General features: G+C 54.5%; 1 protein-coding gene across 2 annotated transcripts in view; it reads left to right on the plus strand.

Annotated features, from left to right (window-relative positions):
- LOXL1 (lysyl oxidase like 1) overlaps window positions 1-17,268 on the plus strand; it is a 26,275-nt gene extending 9,007 nt beyond the window's left edge. The window contains exons 2-7 of one of the 2 annotated variants that reach the window (XM_015142675.3): window positions 7,937-8,045; window positions 11,508-11,645; window positions 12,159-12,315; window positions 12,941-13,036; window positions 14,526-14,641; window positions 16,966-17,268. In XM_015142675.3, the coding sequence (XP_014998161.1) occupies window positions 7,937-8,045; window positions 11,508-11,645; window positions 12,159-12,315; window positions 12,941-13,036; window positions 14,526-14,641; window positions 16,966-16,972 (623 nt within the window). In that variant the 3' untranslated portion in view covers window positions 16,973-17,268. Of the gene's footprint in view, window positions 1-7,936; window positions 8,046-11,507; window positions 11,646-12,158; window positions 12,316-12,940; window positions 13,037-14,525; window positions 14,674-16,932 lie in introns of both variants that reach the window. The other variant, XM_077939830.1, reaches the window with a different exon arrangement.
- The last annotated feature ends 1,210 nt before the right edge of the window (window positions 17,269-18,478 follow it).

The following is an 18,478-nucleotide window of genomic DNA, read 5'->3' on the forward strand; positions in this document are numbered from 1 at the left end:
TCACCCCTGCCCTCATGGGCTCTTGCCTGGCTGCGGAAGGCAGATATCATCTCGTGAGGAAATAGTCATGTAACAAATATTTATTAGGCAACTTACTGTATGCTGGGCACTGTTCTAGAGCTGGGTATTTGTGAAAAGAAAGGGACAAAATTCTTGCCCTTGTGGATCTTCTATTTTCATGTATAAACATAATGAATACGTAAAAAAAAGTAGAAGGTAATAAGTGCTGTGGAAAAATAGAGATAAGAAAGATCGGGAGTATAGGAGAGGGGCAGGTTGCAAAGGTGGTCGGGCCTCATGAAGGTGACATTTGAGCAAAGACTTGAGGCATATGAGTGAACCATGCAGCTGTCTGCAGGAAGAGCATTCCAGATAGGAAGACAGTCAGTGCAAGGCCCTGAGGCAGGAGTTCTCTGGGCTTTTCAGGTATGCTCCAGTGTGGTTAGAACAGAGTGGAGTGGAAATGGAGGTATAACGGGGGACAGGTCAGAGAGGTAATGGGGTCCAGGCCATGGGGAGCTTGTCGGCCATTGTGACGGGTTTGCCTTTTGTTTTCTGTGCATCCTCTTCCTCAGAGTTTGAGCTGAGCAGAAACATGGGTTTCTGCTAAACAGGGCCCCTGACTGCTGCGCCAGGAGTGGACAGTGGGGAGTCAGCCGGGGAAACTGAGAGGCGGCTGTTCCAGAGACCAGGAAGAGTGGTGGCAATGGAGGAAGCCAGCTTTAGGGTTTGTTCTTGAGATAGAGCTGAGGGCATTTCCTGCTGGGTTGGATATGGGCTATGAAAGGAAGAGAGGTGTCAGGGATCACACAGTGGTTTATGGCTGGTGTGGCTGGAAGGATGCAATTGCCTTGAGCTGAGATGGGAAGGCTATGGGCAGAGTAAGTTTTGTAAGAAATATAAAAATTTCAAGTCACTCTGCAGGGCCTGAGAGGGCAGAGAGGGAACCCCTGGAGTAACCGAAGCATCAGGGGAAGCTCCTAGAGGTGGGATGGGGGCACCAGGCAGGGCTTGCAAGGGCGAGGAGGACTGCAAGGGCAGGGGTTGGGTTCACGCTGGGAAGAAATGTGCATTAGGTGTGCAGAGAGGCAGCAGAGGCTTGGCCTCTGGGCAGGGAGCTGACCTCTCCAGTGGGTAGTGTCGTCTGCCTCCCCCTTAGCCCAGCCTGCCTCCTGGGCAGCTGGTGCAATCAAGCACACACTTACAAATCCCTTCCGTGAGTCAGGCCCTTCTGCTGCTAGCTGTCTCTCCCCATCAGTGGGGTGGACAGACGAGTGCTGTAAAACGGTGCAGGGTGGTGGAGGGGAGGTCAGGTCTGACAAGGTGTGCTTTGGAGCTAAAGACTGTGTACCCCTGCATAGGTAGAGCTGGTGTGTGTGTGTGTCTGTGTCTGTGTGTGCGTGCACGCACACACATGCATAGCTGGGAATTCCAGGACAAGGGCACCATGGGATCAGGGGGTAGAAAGGTTGGGGTATGCTGCTAGAGACCTGCCTACTGATCCTGAGGGTTAAGAGTTCTGGAAGGCTAGGTAAGGCCAAACCACAGACTCCTGTGGTTTGCCACTCTAAGACTTCTGGGTTTGATTCTGTGGGCAATGGGGAGCCATTGAAGACTCTGGGCCTGGCTTGATGGCTGTCCTAGCTCTCAGGCTTGAGCTGGGATTACACCTTCATTATGGGGCAAAGTGGAATCTGCAACCACCTTGCCTGCCTGCTCACCAAGTAGGTGTGGCACCACCAGGCCGGTGCTGACAAGTTAATTTCCTGATTATGAGATAATCATTTCCTAGGGAATCGGGCAGCCAGCTCCCGCCCTGGAGGCCTCTCTGGCTCATCTTTATTCAAGGCGCTGCTCTGCAGAGCTTTCTGCTTCTCCCCCACCTAGGGGCTCCTCTGGAGTCTGGCCGTGCTAGCCAAAACATCCCTCTCAGCACATATTTCACAAGCAACTGACCAGTTCCTGCTGGACTTTGTTTATCCTCCAGCCCTGGGCTCAACAGATTAGGGCTCTTTTGCGTTCCACTTTCCATCATCTGCCCCTCATGAGCAGGAGGCTTGGAGAGGAAAGATTTCAGAAACAAGGTTTACTGAACCACAAAAAAGAGGAAGCCAAGAGGGAAACAGGTGAGGTGTGGACGAGCAATGGGAAGGCAGCCACAGGGCCCTCAGCGCTGGGCAGCCTCCAGGAACCGTTGGGCAGGAGGGAACAGATTTCTAATGAAGCAGGAAGGATTTAGGTCAGACGGTGGGAGAATTTCCTGACTGCTAAAGTATCGTCTGTAGGGGTTGTGAGAGGTCTCGGGCTCTTGCCCAAGGCTGGGGAATGAACTGAAGAGCTCCTAAAAAGTATTTTAATCTCCAAGTGTTTATCGATCCATCCAACCTGTGTTCAAGGGCCAGCTAGTTCAGTCTCCCTCATCGTCCAGATGGAGAAAGTGAGCCTCAGAAAGGTGGCTGGGGAGACCGGACAAGACAGTGAACTCGCCCCTGGAGCCTCACCCCTGAGAAGGCCCCAGCTGCATCCCACCAGGGAAGGGGCAGATGGTCTTTGTCCCCGGTTCCCGAGGGCTGGCACAGGAGACATCAGCAGCTCCAGACCCAGCGTTGAGCAGGAGGACAGGGTGGGCTTGTCCCAAGCACACGGGCCCCAAGAGTCAGTATGACAGGTTCCTCCTACTGTGCCCCTGCACACTCCCACGGAGGAAGCTCCAGGGGCGGAGCCAGGACATGTCTTCACTGCCCTGGAGGGTTGAAGGGGCTGCTATAGCTAAAAGGCTTACCCCACACCAGTGGCTGGCTGTCTCCCTGTGAAATGAATGGCCCTGGGACCCTATTTCCTTGCACCCAGCTCCTCCCCAGCCAAGCAGCCTGGCTTTGGCCATCTCAAGGGTCTTCGCCACCCTGTGACTCAGCATCCCTGCCATCCTGGCCCAGGCTCTGTGCAGCCTGCATCCGAGGAAGAACGCCCACAGAGGCCAGCACAGGGCCTCAGGCCCCGAGTCAGGTGGAGGACAATTAGAAGTGGAAGAATGGAGACAATGAATTCTGAAGTGGGGCTGGGTCAACCCAAGGCCACACAGGCCTATAACACAGTAGGGTAAGACCCCAGGCTCCTGTCTCCCTCCTGGGAGGAAGAAATGGATGGCGGCCAGGGTTTCCTTGGGCAGTCTGAGCAAGCCCATCCACCCAGTCTTTGGATGGTGAGGCCCGCCCCAGCCTACCCCCGACCAGTGGTGCTGGGGGCTTGGGAGAAGACCGAGCAGGGCTGTAGGTGACCCAGGGAGCTGGATGTGTATCTTTAGGCCCAGGAGGGGAATGTACAGCCATTCACTGTAGCATGTTTGTGGAGCGAGTCAGAGGCAACCTGGGGGTCTAAAACAGGAGGCTGGCCGGGCACGGTCACTCACACCTGTAATCCCAGCACTTTGGGAGGCCGAGGCCGGTGGAACACTTGAGATCAGGAGTTCGAGACCAGCCTGTCCAACATGGGGAAACCTCATCTCTACTAAAAATACAAAATTTAGCCAGGCGTGGTGGCACACACCTGTAATGCCAGCTACTCGGGAGGCTGAGGCAGGAGAATTGCTTGAAAATACAAAAATTAGCCAGGCATGGTGGCATGCGCATGGTCCTAGCTACTTGGGAAGCTGAGATGGAAGGATCGCTTGAACCCAGGAAGCGGATGTTGCAGTGAGCCGAGATCGTGCCACTGCACTCCAGCCTGGGCTGATGGTTTCCCCTGTATTTGGAGTAAGCAAAAAGACCTCATTTGGCTGGGTGCAGTGGTTCACGCCTGCAATCCCAGGACTTTGGGAGGCTGAGGCAGGAGGATCACTTGAGTCCAGAAGATCGAGGCTGCAGTTAGCCAAGTTCATGCCACTGCATTCCAGCCTGGACAACAGAGCAAGACCCTGTCTCAAAGAAAAAAGAAAAGGTGGAGGTGGCATGGGGAGCTGGATGTGTACCTTCACCAAGTCCAGGATCTTCCTTTAAAATGCATACTTTTTGAGGTGAGGGCTGATCACACAGTCTGAGAGTAACTGGACTTCACCCAACATTGGCCACTCTGCTTGGAGGGCCTATTGTACCTTACAAGCCAGAAATTGCAGACCAGCCTCCCTACTCCTACACTGAGCGTGTCCACCAGCCCCCAACTCAATCAACCCCTCCTTATCCCCTTCCAACCTCACATAAGCCCCCAGCCCCAAGCCCTGCAGAGGGGCCAAGAGCCCAAGCCTACAGGCCTGACTGCTGACGAAATGTCCCCTGGGAGAGCTGTCCAGAGAAGGAGGCATTGTTCCTTCCTGGAAAAACATACCAGCCGTGGGAGGGGGTCTGCTGTTCTCTGGGACCTCGGCAAGGATCCTGAGGGTGAGGCGGGGGGGCCTGGCCTGAACTCCTGAGGCTACTCCTTTCCAGCAGCTTCCCCAAGCTGCTGCCTCTTGTGTCACCCCCACGGCCATGAGGGTGTGACAGAGTAGAGCACAGAGAGGAGGCCACTGGGGGAGTACAGGAGGCCCCGGTGATGGTTAGAGATGTAGAACAAAGAAAATTACAAAATAATGGTGAGAGTGATTCCATTTAAGTTCTAGAAAAGGCATAACTAATCTACAGTGATTAGAAGCAGTGCAGTGGCTGCCTGGGGTGGTGGAGGCGGGGCGGGGACTTACAGGGAAGGTACCAGAGGGTAATGGAAACAATCCACAGCTTGATTGTGGTGGAAGCTACACGGCTTTCTACATTTGTTAGAACTTATCAAACTGTACACCTAAAATCTGTGCATTTCACTGTGTATAAATTATAGCTCAAAAAAGTTTATTTTTATAAAGAGTGACAGGAGGAGTCCTGGGAGGGCAAGGAGACCTAGGATCCCCTCCTGGGGTACCCTGGCTCCCTGTGTGACCCTGCGCAGATTTATGGGCCTGAGCCTCAGTTTCCTCCAGTGCTTCCAAAGACATTGTGTGCCTTGGTGTCTTGGGGGCAGGACATGGAACACACTTCGGATTGCCTGGAACAGTCATTAAAGAGGCTCTCCTGACAGAGCCTGAGGGGCTTTGGGCCAGTCAGTCACCCCTAAAACAAAAGTTGCTCCACTGAGGGCAAGTAGGACTCAGGCCCTGCCCATAGAACCCCGTCTGGAAGGGAGGAGACACACACAGGTTAGTATGGTGAAATCTAAGTGTAGATCAATACAAATGGGGTAGTGAGAGAGGAGAAGTGTGTGCAGCCTGAGATATCATTACAATCAGGGGAGACTTCCCACAGGAAGAGGCCCTTGCCTGAGCATGAGATTCCTCAACAATAAGAGGAAGAAGATGATAATCTGTGGGAGGGTCAAGGCTCAGATTGTGACCAGCAGCCCCAAGCTGTTTGTCCTCAGCCTCTCTTCCAAATCTCCACATGCAGTACTCTACAAATGCCCCTTCTCCATACCTCTGACACTTATAACCCTACCCCACTCAGTTTTAATCAAAAGGCTTGATGATATCACAGCAATTCCTTTTTTAAGGTTTTTTTTTTTTTTTTTTTTCTTTAGCTGAAGAGCTTTCGCCCATCATCAGGGGACAAACAGAAATGAGCCTGAGATTCAGAATTGCTGATAGGCATCAGACCTTGGTCTGTGACCAGGATCAGGGCCCAGTCTGTGACCAGGATCAGGGTTCAGTGTGTGACCAGCATCGGGGCTCAGACTGTGATCAGGAACAGGGCTTGGTGTGTGATCAAGGCTCAGGGTGTGCCCAGGGCCAGGGTTCAGTGTGTGACCAAGGTCAGGGCTTAATGTGACCAGGATCAGAGGTCAGTCTGTGACCAAGGTCAGGGCGCAGACTGTGATCAGGCACAGGGCTCAGTGTGTGTACATAGTCAGGGCTGGGAGAGGCCAGGAACAGCACTGGCCCTCACTGGCCCCACCTGGCCTCTTCCTCCCCACTCCTCCAACTTCCCGGGGTTGCGTAGCCAGCTCATGAAATAGCCTAGAGAGGAAGGGTCAGGCCAGAAAAGCTTTGTGGAGCCATCTGTGCAGTATTTCTTGAAACTGGGCCTGGGGTGGGGGCAGCAAGCTGTCTGATGTCAAATGCTGGGTCTCCTGAGTCTTAAAGGCCCAGCTACCCCACCCTATACACAGCTGAGGGAAAGGCACTGGCTGATGGGGACGGGGCCCATCCCCAGTCCTCACCCCTCCCCCAGAGGCTTCCAGGGTCCAGAGAGTGAGAACCAGCTCCCAGCTGGCTTGAGGGCCTATGGGTCCCTTGGGAAATGACTGCAAACATTCCTAGGGGCTCAAGTAACAGGGCCTAGGCTGGCCAAGAAGTCCCCCACCAGCCAGGAGCCACCTCATCCTCACCCACCCTTGCACTCCAAGCTTCCTCTTCATTCCAAGTAGGTGAGATCACCCTGGCTGCCTGGACCAGGCTCCCCCATGAGGCCCAGGTCCCAGGGAGAGCAACGCTAGGGTCTGGGAACTCAGGGTGGTGTGGGGAGGGGAACATGCAGGCAGACACTTCTGCCAATGGCTTAGAAGCCAGCCTTCCCCTCCTTGGCCTTATCTTCCAGACCTAAAAGCTGATGAGAGGGTCTTGGCAGCAGGAAAGGGGTGGGAAACCCCTCCATGGGACTTAAGTCCTCCCACCTTGCCTGCTGTCACCCTTCCCGAATCCCTCAAGAGCAGAGTACTTCAAAGAAACTAAGAGGAGCTTATAGCCTCATCTTATCACTTTCCTGACAAAATCCCTGAGGCCAGAGAGGACAGGGAATTAGAGGCCCCAGGACCACTCCCCTTTAAGTCAGTGGCTGGGCTGGGATAGAGCCCAGGGCCCTGGAGTCCCCCCTGCCCACACCCACCCCTGCCCGCACCCACCCCAGCCCACATCCCGTCACTCCAACATTAAGGTATTCCTTCTTCATTCCAATGCGGGATGGAGTCTGGACACCTAAGTGTGGTTTCTGCTTATTCCTAGTAACTCCTGCTCAGACTAATGCATGCCCAGGGAGGAAGGTGGAGGGGCAGGAACAGGATGGACAGGCCCCAGGCTCTGGCACATCCTGGGGAACAAGGGACCACAAGGACGGGGGCAGCCTCCAGACTTCCCCTGGGTGCTTGACCCCAGGCCTTGCAGGGTAGGGAGCCAGGGTCTCCCTCAGATTGGTGGCCAGAGGTTGCAGACAGAGGAGAGTGTGGTCAGGTCTAGGGGGCTGATGGCAGGAAGTGGTGGCAGGTGATTGGGGGCGGGGGTACGGGGAGGAGTGGCTGTGCCAGGCAGAAAGGAATTCTGAGAAGGTCGGGCTGGGTGCCCAGGCTGCGAATCCTGCCCTGTCAGCAGCCTGCTCTGGGGAAATGTTTTCCTTCTAGCCCATCCCTTCCTGCCCACCCCGACTCCTGCCAGCCTGCATCCACCTGGCTCTGCCCATGAACCTTCAGGGACACACTCCAGGCCAGAAGCCCAGGACTCTCTTGGTGGTTCACAAAGAATGCTGACTGCAGGGATGAGAGGAACGGAGGGTGTCTGGGGGCTGCTGTCCAGAGGCCTGGGGAGTAAGGACTCGAGGGAGGGCCTCTGTCAGGAAGTTACATGGTTCACTCATTCCTGCCTCCAGGTCTTCGTTCATGCTGTTCCCCCTGCCGAGGACACCCTTTCCTGCTCTCTGGTTCTCTAAATCCTGCCCCATCTCCCAGATCTTGTTCATGTCCAAGCTTTTCCAGGAAGTCTTAGCAGCTCCCACACCACAGAGCTCGAGATGCAAGCTCTTGCTGCCTGACTTCCCTGACCCCACACGTGAGCCCAGGACCCAATGCCCAAGGAGAATGGCAAAGGGTTTTGGGGTATGAGAGGATGTTTGGGGTATGAGGAGGTGTCTGGGCATTAACAGTGGCCAACCTGATGCTCTCAATGTCATGCTCTTCCTCCCTCCCCCCTCTCTCCCACTGCCCACTCCAGGTCTCCCTGACTTGGTCCCAGACCCCAACTATGTGCAAGCATCCACTTATGTGCAGAGAGCCCACCTGTACTCCCTGCGCTGTGCTGCGGAGGAGAAGTGTCTGGCCAGGTAAGCAGCTGAGGCAGAAGTGTAGAGTGTTGGGATAGTCCCTGGGAGTCACCCAGAGCCCAGCCTAGCTGCGGCTGCCAGCTAGGCTGTCTGCAAGCTGATGACCCTGGCCAAATGCCCCGGCCTCCCAGGACCCTGACCTTTTCATCAGTGAGCCTTGCCTGCCCTGAGGGAGTCAGGAGGGGAGGGGAGCAAGCGGGGACCCAGCATTTCTGTATACTGTACCTTACTATACAAGGAACTTCACTTTCACTGTGGCACTTCATCTTCACACGAGCCCTGAAGGCATGGGTTGCCCCCTCAGGAAACTGAGGAGCAATGAAAGGAACTCAAACCTTTTGGATCTGAGCTGCTTAATGAGAAGGTTCCTCTTGGGAACCCAGGCTTCCAGTGCTCATAGAGGGACCTATGGAAGTCCTACTGGGTGGATGTACCCGCAGCATAGAGCCCAGGACTATGGAGCCATGTCCACAGAGGACAGTTGTGGCTTTGGCTGGCCCAGGCTGCCTCTGCCTGGTCACAGCAGGGGCAGTGAGCCCCGGAGACAAAGAAGCTTCAGTTATATGTTGCACTGGAAAGAGGGGAAGGAGACCAGTTTCCATGAACCCAGAAGGTGAGCACAGCTGGCTCGCCATTGTTCATGGGTGATCCTGCCTCTCACAGTGTTTGCTTCTAATTTATTAGCAGTTCATATTCTGCTGGAATATAGGTTCTTTGGGGATACCTCCCTGGGCTAAAATAATTAGTTAAGATTATGTTATCTGCTTCTTTTGTTAATATCCCTCTATGTTGAAAGCACCTATTTTTCTTAATTACCTGCTTTTTGGACATTTGAACTCTGTGTTTAGTTTGACTTTCTACCATCTAGGAAACCCTTCAGAATCTCAACATTTTCTCATTTCTAGAACTTCTAGTTCACTGCCACTATAAGTAGCTGATCATAAACCCTTATCTATCTGTAACAAGATAAAAGAGCTTGCACCAGAATGTAACTCAACTCACTCCTTCATTGAGAAAGTCTTGTTTAAAAAAAGAAAAAGTGTCCGCTGAACTAAGCACAGTGATTAGGAATGTTGTCGATGTACATTCTGGTGCAAGTTCCCGATCCCATCCCAGACGGGCATCCGTGTGGAAACTGCCCCTGGTCCAGGGACCACAGGCTGAGTACCACTCAGCCAGCCTGTCTGGGCAGTTCTTGTCTTGTTTCAGTTGTCCTGGGGAAGAGAGCATAATGGTCCTGCTGGAATTCCTCCAGCAATTAGGAACTTACAGCCTCTATGACAGCCCTTCCAGTCTTAAGAGAATTAGTCAAAGCCAAACTGTTAATATCACGCCTCTTCATGAAGGATCCTGAGTGCCCGGACCTGCGTCCCAGCTGGGGAGAGGAGGCAGCCTGTTCTCTGTCCTGGAGGGTCTCCTGGTACAGCTGGAGAGAACAGCCCTCACCTGTACCCCAGTGACAGAACCAAGACACGAGTGGGACAAGAGCCAGAAGGATTGGTTCACAGGCCAGGGCTGCTGGAGGTCAGAGGAGGGAGGGGTCAGCAAGGGCTGAGGCCTCAGAGGAGGTGGGCACAAGAGTTCAGACCTGGAGAACCCTGCAGAACTACAGCCCTAGGGCAGGAGGGCCTCTGAGATCATTTGAAGTATGGGCCACAGGCTGGTGCCAGTTCACACGCTGCAGGCAGAACCCAGAGAAAGAAAAGGACCGGTTCCAAGTCTCACCGCCAATTTGTGGCCAAGCTGGGCCTAGAACCTAGACCCTTATGGTTTCCCACGGTGTGCTGAGCCGAACAGAAGGGCAGGATTTAACTGAACAGAGGGAAGGAGGATGTTTTGTTTCAACCCAGACACAGACAGATTCCAAGCCTCCCCCAGACAAGGCTGAGGGCCTTTCATCCTGGCAGACAGTCTGAGCCGCCTGTTGTCCAGACATTCTCTCAAAGAGAGCGCTAATCCCTACGACTGGCCACCACTCCCCTCTGGCCTTAGGACTGGACTTTAATGAGTGCCAGGGAAGAGCCCCTGAGGCCAACAGGGTTAGCTGTCAGCCATCAGCTGAAGAGGGGAGGGGCCTTCAGCCCCCCTTCCTGTTCCTACCACACACGTGTGTGCGCGTGTGTGTATGTGTGCATATGTGTGTGTCTCGCCTCACTGCAGCCTCTCGTTCCTCTTTCCACCTTTTTCCTTTTGTCACAAGGCCTGCCTCAGTTGGAAATCTGGAGTCAGCAGGTGAATTGTGAGCAGGCAATTCATACCAGACCCACGATCCCTGAATAGAAAAGGACAGGTTGCCAGCCTGAAAACATGCAATCAGGGAGAGGTGGCCTGGTCATACCCAACCCAGTGCAAGATGTAGGTGGTATTGGGCTGTGCCGCAGTCAGTGCTGTTAGAGCTCACAGGCAATCGGATCCTCTAAGTAGAGCAATCCAGGCAGACTTCCTGGAGGAGGGGACTTTTGAGTTGACCCTAGGAGGCTGGGTGAGTTTTGGAATTCTGAGTCAAGCAAATAGCATGGGGAAAAAAGTATGGGTCAGGGAAAAAGTTCAGCCTGTTTGGAAAATAGGCTTTGAAGCAGGAACCCAGCGTGTGTAGGGGAGTGGAAGGGCAGATGGGACTAGAAAAGTGAAGAGGCTTTGACCAGAGGACCTCAAGTCTGTTTTTCAGGCCCACACCCAAGACATGGCATACTTTTGTCAACAATTAGGGCTCTGTCTGGAGGAAAGAAGACTTATCAGAATCTCCTGGAGAAGACTTTTTTTTTCTTTCTTTTTTTTTTAGAAAGGGGGTCTCACTCTGTTGCCCAGACTAGAGTGCAGCAGCGCAATTATAGCTCATTACAGCCTCAAACTCCTGGGCTCAAGGTATCAGTCTCCAAGTAGCTGGGGCTACAGGCATAAGCCACCTTATCCGGCTAATTTTTTAATTTTTAAAAAATTTATTTAATTAAATTAATTTTTTAAATTTTCTCACTGTGTTGCCCAGGCTGGTCTCAAACTATTGGCCTCAAGTGATCCTCCTGCCTCAACCTCCCAAAGCTCTGTAATTACAGGCATGAGCCAAAGTGCCTGGCTCCCGCAACAGGGCTGTTTTTCAAAGGCCCTTCAGAGATTTCTTATGTGCTCCTGCACCCAGGGGCTGACCCCAGCTGAGTCACCTGCAGGTATCAGGGACACTGCCGTGCCTGGTACCGCTTTAGAAAGATGCTGTTGGCAGCTGCCGGCCACATGGTGGAGGCCAGAAAGGAGGGGACAGCCAGGATTTCACGGGGTCAGAAGACAGAGGAAGAGGCCTGAGCCTCTGCCACAGTTCGGGGAGTCAGAGGAGAAGATCTTCAGGGACAAGTGGTGGGGCTGCAGAACCAGTGGCCAAGGGCTGGGGGTGGGACTGAGGGGGCCCATGCTGGGTTCTGATGTCACTATGCCCCAACCCCCCCCTTACCTCCCCTGTCGTCCCTGCAGCACAGCCTATGCCCCTGAGGCCACCGACTACGATGTGCGGGTGCTGCTGCGCTTCCCCCAGCGTGTGAAGAACCAGGGCACAGCAGACTTCCTCCCCAACCGGCCACGGCACACCTGGGAGTGGCACAGCTGCCACCAGTGAGTGGGGAGGGGCTGGGCCCATCCTCTTCCACTTCTCCTCTGGACCAGGGACCTTGGTGCCTGAGCTCCCCTCCTGCCACGAGCACTCTGAGAGACACAGATACTGGATTAGAGGGCCCAGGGAGGTGTTATCTGCCAACTCTTGCCACTGGGGCAAGTGTTTCTCAGAGAAGTCTTAGCCAAAGGTAGGCTGGAAAATGGAAGGATTGGTCTCAATAAGGGATGGAAATGTCTAGAATACAGGGCATTGCCCAGTGAGGCCATTACAGGTGGGAGCCCAAAAAGGAAGTGAGGGGTCCAGAGCATGTGCTGTCCTGGAGTGACCCACCTAGGTGGGGCGCACAGAGGGGCCACCCCGCAGGACTCAGGGGACAGGAGAGCCTAGATTGGCCAGGAGGCTGTGCCACAGCGGGGTCACCTGAGCCCATCTCAGGATGAGGACAGGATGAGAGGCCCAGGGAACACTAGGCCCTCTTCTCTCTCTTTCTCTCTCCTCTCCTCTGCCTCTAGACATTACCACAGCATGGATGAGTTCAGCCACTACGACCTACTGGATGCAGCCACAGGCAAGAAGGTGGCTGAGGGCCACAAGGCCAGTTTCTGCCTGGAGGACAGCACCTGTGACTTCGGCAACCTCAAGCGCTATGCATGCACCTCTCATACCCAGGTTGGGCTGGAGAGATGGGGTTCAGGGCACAGGCGGATGAGGAGTGGGGAGACAGAGCAAGGCCTGCTGAGGCCGGCTGAGGCCTGGCTAGTACCAAGGCTTCTGGCCACTCAGCTCTGCTCACAGTGAAGGTCTTCTCGTCTTCTCACCAGTCCTCAGGCTGCCACAGTGCCCTGCAGGGACTGTTCTCTCCCTGCCCAAGCCCCTTCCCATGTTATTCCCAGGCAATCTGCTCATGGAGAGAAGGAAACATTGCAACAGTCTGGAGAGCAACATGTCCCATTAGCCTGTTCACCCACCCATATCCCTCTTTGCATCAGCCAACCTAAACATCCACAAACTGTCTGTCTGTCCCGTCTCTCTTTATCCATTCTGCCATCCATCTTGCCCACGCATACCGGCACATCCATCTCATCCCTCCCACCTGGCTATTAGAGATCTCTGTCTTTCCTCTGGTCCGTCTAGCCAGTGACTTTAGGAAGGGGTGGACCCACCCTGAGCAGTTGCCCTGGGCCAGGGTCAGGGGAGAAACCCAGGGGAAGATGGGCCTGAAACTCCTGAAAGTGGGCATGGGGTGGCTCTGGGGAACCAGCAGCATCAGCCGCTCCTCTTGTCCCTTTCCCAGGGCCTGAGCCCAGGCTGCTATGACACCTACAACGCAGATATCGACTGCCAGTGGATTGACATAACCGATGTGCAGCCTGGGAACTACATCCTCAAGGTGGGCCTCTGAGTCTGGGGCTTTCTCTCCAACCGGATGTTCATCATTCCTGAAAGAAGCTTCAGCCTCTGGGCCTCTTCCCTTCTCCCCAGCTGCTGAGCAGAGGCAGCATCCGAGGCATCCCTCAAGGTTCAGGCTTCCCAGCCGAAGATTTAGGTCTCAGGCCGGCATAGCCTCTCTCTCCATAAAGAACCCAAGGAACCTTTGCCCCAGCTGTGGTAATGCTAGAGGCAGTGGTGATATTGTCTCCCTAAGTGACAAAGGACCAGAGAGAGCAAGGAAGACTTGGAGAACCATGTGGTCTCTCTTCTTGTCTTCGGACAGGGCAGACTTTGCATCATTTGGGAGACAGATGAGAGGCCGTTGGCTCCTTACAGGGACCCCTGCAAAGCCAAGGGCTCCTGTGACCAAGACCCTTTTAGCCTGAACCTCTCCTGCTCTAATGGACACTCACCCCATCGCCTCTTCCCTTGGTTGGGAGAAAAGTAGAAAAGCATATTAACAACACACAGCCAGACTTGGTACATACGTGTAGGCCAGGTTGTCATGGGCCCACCTGGGGAAGCCATGTCTCAGCCTCCTCCACACAGGTATAAAATGAGTAGGGATCATTCCACCAGTTCATCTGGACCCACTCAGAAGCAGAAAAGCAGCTCAGTAAGGGAAGAGCAGTGAAGCCAGGTTTGCAGGCGGAGGCCTTCCCTGCAGAAAGTCAGCTGGTGGAGAGATGCGTCCAGCAGTGGTTCTCTGCGGTTCCCTCCTGAGTGCCCCTCAGCAGGCTCCAAGCTTGCTCCTCCAGGGCCTGGGGTTGTCCAGTATATTTTTTCTTTTCCTCATTCAGCCACTCAGTCAAACACATAGGAAGTCCCCTCTGAGTTCTAGGCACTGGACACACAAACCACATAAGCAATACAGTTCACAGTCCCTGCGCTTTGGGAGCATACCAGGATTTGAAAGTCACATCCCTGCATCTGTTCTTAGATGTTCTGTGAATAAAGCTGGCCCTTCCCCAGTTAATCCAACATTTAAAAGTGTTGTATCCCAACAGCTCCTTTTCAGACAAAAAGCATAGACAGGAATGCATAGGGAACAACTTTGAGCCTTGGCGTTGGGGAGGCCAGGTGTCGAGTCCCTGCTCAGCTCCTCATTACTGCATTCCCAGGGGCAGGATCCAACTTCTCCAACCCCAAATGCCCCATGCAGGGCCCACCTGGCACAGTCTCTCGCTCTAGGGAAACATCCAATCTTCTGATAAGGGGGATCAGATGATGTTTGCTTGGGTTACCAGCTGCCTCTTCTTTCCCCTCTGTGTCTCTCTAGCAGTGTGTCTCTGTCTCCATGTCTCTTGGCCTCACATGGTCTTTCTCTGTCTCCTGTCTATGTCCCCTCTCTGTCTGTCTGTCTGCCTCCTTACCACCTTCTCTGGTGAGCGGTTGAGGTGCAGCCCCCCGACTAGACTCCCTTTCTCCCTGTTTCTCTTCTTCCTCAGGTGCACGTGAACCCAAAGTATATTGTTTTAGAGTCTGACTTCACCAACAACGTGGTGAGATGCAACATTCACTACACAGGTCGCTACGTTTCTACAACAAACTGCAAAATTGTCCAGTAAGTGCTTGCCCCCCATCCTTCCTAGCCCTGTCCCTTTCCTGCCTGGGGAGCAGGCAAGGCCACCTGAAATATCTAAGATACCTGCACTTTAGGTCACCTTGATGGCCGAATGCAGCTGCAGCAGGGCCCAGCAAAAAGAGCCTTGTCCGTGCCAACCCCAAGCTGAGTGTTTACGGTGGGGCTCAGGCTGTAGGGTGTTGATCTGGGGCTGTATCCTGTGGCTCCCTGAGATGTCCCAAGTGAAAACCAGCAGAAGGCAGAGTCATTTGGTGCAAGGCCACGAGCTCTGCAGTCCCAGTTCCACAGCTTCCTCGCTCTGTGACATTGGGTAACTACTGCACTTCCCTGAGCTACTTTCCTCAACTATAAAATAGGTATTTCCACATAGGCTGGGGCTGAGGATCTATAGGCCTGATGTCCGCATGTTCAACAGCCCAGCACACAGTGGCACACAGTGAACAGCAGCTGTGATCATTAGTGTCCTTATCAAGTGGACTGGATTAAACAGTCACAGATTAGAAGTGATTCTGGTTAAAAGGAGCCATCTTCAGTCCCTAGGCCCCTGTTGTAGAGGAAGTCCCTAAAACCTGGGCCTGGGATTTTAGCACATGGCTGCTGGGTAGGGTCCTCAGTCTTTCTCCTGATCCCCACGTGAAGTACTTTGCAGAGGGACCCCCTTCCTTACAAGCTCACAAGGAAACCCTACCACACTCCAGATCAAAGGAATCCTTTTCCATTAAAAAAAAAAAAAAAAAAAAAGTCCTAGAGCTTTCGGCTTTACTTCATCAACTGGGAGAAAGGTAGTAGAGATCTCAAGGCCCAGAGAGGTATCTTTCCCTAAAAGTGTATGCTTATTAATGGATGGCAGGTATGAGAGATTAAGCCTATGACTGTGGTCAGGGTGTGGTGTATGGCCAGGTCAGGGCTCAGTCTGTGACAAGGGTTAGGGCTCAGTGTGTGACCAGGATCAGGGCTCAGTGTGTGACCAGGGTCAGGGCTCAGTGTGTGGCCAGAGTCAGGGCCCAGTGTGTAGCCAGACTCAGGGCTCAATCTGTGACCAGGGCCAGGGCTCAGTGTGTAACCAGGATTAGGGCTCAGTGTGTGACCAGGATCAGGGCTCAGTGTGTGGCCAGAGTCAGGGCCCAGTGTGTAGCCAGACTCAGGGCTCAATCTGTGACCAGGGCCAGGGCTCAGTGTGTGACCAGGATCAGGGCTCAGTGTGTGGCCAGGGCCAGGGCTCAGTCTGTGACCAGGGCCAGGCTCATTTAGAGACAGCCCTCTCACATTTGGCTGCTACCACCAACCTAACTGTTCACAGCATGCTGCCACCACATCATGAATATTAAAAATGGGAACAGCAGCCTCTAGTTCAGTGCAGAGATTAGGTTCCTCAGGAGTAGAATGAGATCAGAATTCCCCAGGGCACACAGCGTGTTTGAAAGGACGAACTCCTATCCCATCACTGGCAGTTTGGCTCTTTAGTAGGCCTGGGTTCCTAGCACATTCTTGCTCCTCAGGGCCTGTCTTAGCTATTCAAGACCCAGGGGTCACCTAAGTGGTAGAAGCCATTCTAGGGAAGGAGGAGGAAGGAAGAATGGGGTATCCAGGAAACAAAGGAGGCTGCTGGGGGCTCAGGGAGGCAGGGAGTCCCACCTGCTGCTGGGAAAGGGGGATGGGAACAGAAACAGCGTCCCATGTCCCAGGCCCCTGGAGCAGCCAGCGGGGCTCTCGGCAAGGCAGATGGAGAAGCAGCCTGCGCTGCCCTCCCAGCTCCCGGGGGCCTGTGGGCAGCAGGGGGTGCCAAATCCCTTCCTTCCAAGAGCTCTTTACATAAGTGCTTGGAAAGGCTGGGTCTTATTAGAGTGTCTCAGTCTCTGTGACCCTGACCACAGGCAGGCGGCTGGGCCAGCGTGCACAGGAAGCTGGACAGAGCGTTCCCAGAAAGGCCACGGGACTGACGCCTGTGGGTTTCCATCGTACTTCTGGAGGAAAAAGGAGGCTTTAAAAAAAGGTTCTGAGTTAGAAAAAACAAGAAAGTATTTCCAGACAGTAGCAGCTCTGCTAATGGCCTAGAAAACAATCTGGGACTAGGGCATGGGGAGGGGAATGTGCTGAGACTGTGCCCTGGGTGGGTGGGAGTCCATCGAACCCCTCCTTCTGGAGCTGGGCTGAGGGGGTCGGCACTTTCTCTTGAGGGAAATGGAGGCCCATGCCTGCCCTGCCACAAGGGATCTGGGCTGCGGGAGGGAAGCCCTGGCTGAGGGGACCACGGGGGCCCCACTTTGCAGCCCCTCATTGACCCACTGTCTTTCCTTCCTCAGATCCTGATCTCTGGGAGGGACAGATGGCCAATCTCTCCCCTTCTAAAGCAGGCCCTGCTCCCCTGGCAGCCTCCCGCCGAGGGGCCCAGTCCCCCAACCCACCGGCAGGGGCATCCCTCCCTGCCGGCCTCAGGGAGCGAACGTGGATGGAAACCACAGGGATTCCGGACGCCAGACCCCATTTTATACTTCACTTTTCTCTACAGCGTTGTTTTGTTGTTGTTGGTTTTTATTTTTTATACTTTGGCCATACCACAGAGCTAGATTGCCCAGGTCTGGGCTGAATAAAACAAGGTTTTTCTATTCTGCGGCTCTGCGTGCGGCCTGCTGGCTGGCCAGCCACGGCTAGTTTGGGCCTGGGGGATGTCCTTGGGCGTCATCCTTCCCCTCGCCAAATGTGGAAAGGGCAGCCACCACCCGGTCAGGACCACAGCGACCATGAGGGCGCTGAGCCCATCGTGGAAGCCTGTGGGGTTGAGCCCTTGGCCAAGCCTGTTGTATGGGAATGGGACCACATCCGACTAGGGGAGGGCCCTGCAGTGGGGTGGGCAGTGCCAGCCTGCTCTCCCTGCTTAGCCCCTGCTCCTATCTGGGCTCGTGTGCCCACTGCTGCCCCTTCTCAGCCTTCAGCCTCACACTCCCACCGTCCCCCACTCCCGGCCCTCTCACTCTCACACCATTCGCTCTCTACCAGTCATCCACTCCCTTACAATTGCAGGTTCCCGAATTCAGTCTCCTGAAGGCCAGGCACTGTGCTAGGGAACACGCAGGAGCATCGTAGCTCCTGCCCTCCGGGAGCGCACAACCACAGGGAACAGGGAGCACGCAGTGCCCAGTGAGGCAGAACCTAGGGGCACCAGGGAGCCTTCACATAGGAGAGGGCCTCCTTCCAGGCAGGGAGGGGAGAAGAGGATTCTTGGCAGAGAGACCGCCTTGAGCAGAGATCATAGGGTGGAGCTATAGGCTGATGGTGTGAGTGGGAGATGGAGGGAGGCCCCATGGCCCTGCAGCCCCCGTCCCCTGCCTTGGCTGTGGCATCCCAGAGGTCCTGGACACTGGGATGGACCAGGAAGAAGTGAGAGGGTGGTGCCTCTCCTCCTCCCCTGACCAGTGAGCCCTCGGGATGCCTCCAGACCCACCTGCTTCCCTGTGGGGGCAACACCAGTGAGAAAGGGAAAGAGACTTTGTCCAAGTACCAGGGCTCTGGATTCCAGGGCCAGTCCTGCTCACTGCTGTGTGACTGTGGGCAAGTGAGACTTCACCTCAGTTTCCTCACGAGTAAGATGGGAATGCCCTCCTGCTTGGCTCCCACACTGACATGGAGAGTTGATGAGCTACTGCTGCCAGGGAGGCACCGGGGGAGCTACAGGGTGTTGGCACCCACCCCTCCAGATCTTGGTGGGTCCCCGCCCATTTGCAGAGGTCCTCCAAGGAGGTTTCCCCTGCTTTTGGCTCTGATGTGATCCTTGCCTCAGGGCCCCTGGTAGCCAGGAGGTTTTCTGATGCAGTAGAG

Source organism: Macaca mulatta, chromosome 7 (genome assembly GCF_049350105.2).
Source record: "Macaca mulatta isolate MMU2019108-1 chromosome 7, T2T-MMU8v2.0, whole genome shotgun sequence".
NCBI lineage: Eukaryota > Metazoa > Chordata > Mammalia > Primates > Cercopithecidae > Macaca > Macaca mulatta.